General features: G+C 43.7%; 1 protein-coding gene across 2 annotated transcripts in view; it reads left to right on the top strand.

Moving 5' to 3' along the window:
• Positions 1-2,354, top strand: part of ZFYVE19 (zinc finger, FYVE domain containing 19) — a 26,986-nt gene that overhangs the window by 2,803 nt on the left and 21,829 nt on the right. For both annotated transcript variants that reach the window (XM_015415337.1, XM_015415336.1), the window contains one exon: positions 875-1,009. In XM_015415337.1, the coding sequence (XP_015270823.1) occupies positions 953-1,009 (57 nt within the window). In that variant the 5' untranslated portion in view covers positions 875-952. The remainder of the gene's footprint in view (positions 1-874; positions 1,010-2,354) is intronic.

The following is a 2,354-nucleotide window of genomic DNA, read 5'->3' as shown; positions in this document are numbered from 1 at the left end:
ATTACCTTGCAGGTGGTTGTGTCTTGCCACCCATTATTTATGATGGGAATTAATGGAGCAACCCATTAGTCAGACGTCTGTCACGAGCAGGGGTCATTTCCTGCAGGAGCGAACAGGAGTGGAGCTCCGGCAGTAAAGAGCCTAGGGGGCGGGCACATGCAACAAGCCCCACCCCCTGCTCCCAGTGGTCCTCAGTCAGAGCAAGAAGCAGCCAGGTAAATTGCAGAGCTCCCCCCAGCCCCCCGGTCCAAAACAATCCAGTGGCAACTTTAAGACCAAGTTTTATTCAGGTACAAGTTCTCCCTCCTCTGCGAGGGCAGACAGCACATCCGTCCCCCCCCCCCATAGCTAGCAATCCAAAACAGTCCAGTGGAGCCTGAGTGGTGGGTGTTGCCTTCTGATGCACTTCCAGTGATGTCAGGGTGTGTGGCATATGCAAATAAGTTATGCTGATGAGTTATGCTAATGAGCTGCTGCACCTCTTTTTCTATGCAATGACCCCTGATCACGAGTTTGCTCTCTTCTGAAAAGGAGTCTCTTAGGGGAGATTCAAACTGCGGCCTGAGAGTGTTTCTTTGGGGAGAATCAAACATGTTCTTCTTTGAACTAGGGAGGTTCTACAAGATAAAGTTTAAGGTCCCTTGAGAAAAGATGTTCATAATGTTTTCCTGGCTTTCAAACGGCATACGTTATTAATTCATTAAATCAATACTAGCAACTGATGTTATTTGAAGATGCTTTCATTCAAAACAAGGAAAAGATCATCAATCTCGCATTTGACTGAATGAGCCTAAGACTGTAGTTTTTATAGAAAGTGATCTGTCTCCAGTGTTTCTCAATTGTATATCTCTTACTGTTCATCCCATCTCTGAAGGAGGAAGAAAACTTGGATAGCTGTGTACAGTCAGAAGAGGATTAGGTGTCTCCAACTGTCCATGCTGCCATATATGTGATGATGGATAGTAGATGTTATGGTTGTGCATCTAAGTTTACAGTCTTCAAGAAACGGGCAAGTTTTTACACATTAAAAATAATTTGTGTCAGCAATGTAGCCATCAGAATTGACTTCACTTTTGACTTGAGATGTGAAATTTACTGTTCTCTTCTGAAAATAGTCTGCCGAAGCCTACACCATTGTTTGTGAATGGTTCAAGACCTTTCTGTTTAGATGTTTTCATTAATGTTCATGATTTTTATACATTATACAACACCTCCTCCCCTGTTGCCATTGATTTCCTGGAGGAAGGTGAATCTTGAGCAAGTCATTGCCCCTCAGCATCATTTCCCTGTTTATGTCACACTGTAATAATAATAGCTTATTGGTGATCATGATTTGAATGCACTTCCTCTCTGAAGCCTAAGAGCTCTGTGTTTGGCTAATGCTTTGGTGGGAAATTTTACCCATGTTACGATTAGAGGGTGCATAGTACAGCAGCCTTGCTGTACATCAACAGGTATAGGTCTGGTCAGTGCCTAGATGGGAAACCTCTTGGGAATCCTATGTAAGCAGCCTTGGGTTCCACAAAGGAAGAAAGGCAAGATAGAAATGCAATAATATATAGCTGTAACTCAGGGCCCTTCAACCTTTTTGAACTTGTGGACACTTCTGAAATCTCAGACAGTAAGTGCTACCACAAAATGGCTGCCATGGAAGGTGTGACTAATCACACAGTGGCAGCCATGAGACTTGGTCCAATCTCCAAATAGTGGGCAGTTCCACACGCGCACACACACACACAAAAGCATGCTCCTGTGATGGAGCGAGGTGTACTCCATTTTGACACAAAAGTGGTGCTTCCTAAACTCTTCCGTAGGGCTTTTAACTCAAGTTGAAGTGGAGGAAGGCCATGATTGGCTCTTTGGTTTGGGGAAGCAGATGGGTGCCAGGAAACATATTGGCAGGAACCATGGCTAGGGTTGCCAGGTCTGGGTTGGGAAAATCTGGAGATTTTGAGGTGGAGCCGGGGGGTGGGGTGGGTTGGAGTCCACCATCCAAAGCAGCCATTTTTCCTAGTGGAACTGATCATGGTCATCTGGAGATCAATTGTAATAGCGGGACATCTCCAGATGCCACTTGAAGGTTGGCAACTTTATGGCACCAACAGGCACTGCACTGTGGAGCACTAATATGCATAGATAATAAATTGCCTAGAAATCACACATATACTGTTATACATTCTGTAGAGAAAAGATGAAATGCAAACTTTTTGAAAAAAAGACTTCACTGGATTGTGTGTAATAAGAGAGATAAAGTCCTGTACATACTAAAACTGATAGATTTTTGTGTGATAATCTTAATGGGGAAAACATAAAAAGATGGACTGGTTTAGGACTGGATTAAGTTCCTCCATCAC

Source organism: Gekko japonicus, unplaced genomic scaffold, assembly GCF_001447785.1.
Source record: "Gekko japonicus isolate JY-2015 unplaced genomic scaffold, Gekko_japonicus_V1.1 scaffold631, whole genome shotgun sequence".
Taxonomy (NCBI): Eukaryota; Metazoa; Chordata; class Lepidosauria; order Squamata; family Gekkonidae; genus Gekko; species Gekko japonicus.
The sequence above is the reverse complement of the archived record's forward strand: the minus strand, read 5'-3'. Positions and strand labels throughout refer to the sequence as shown.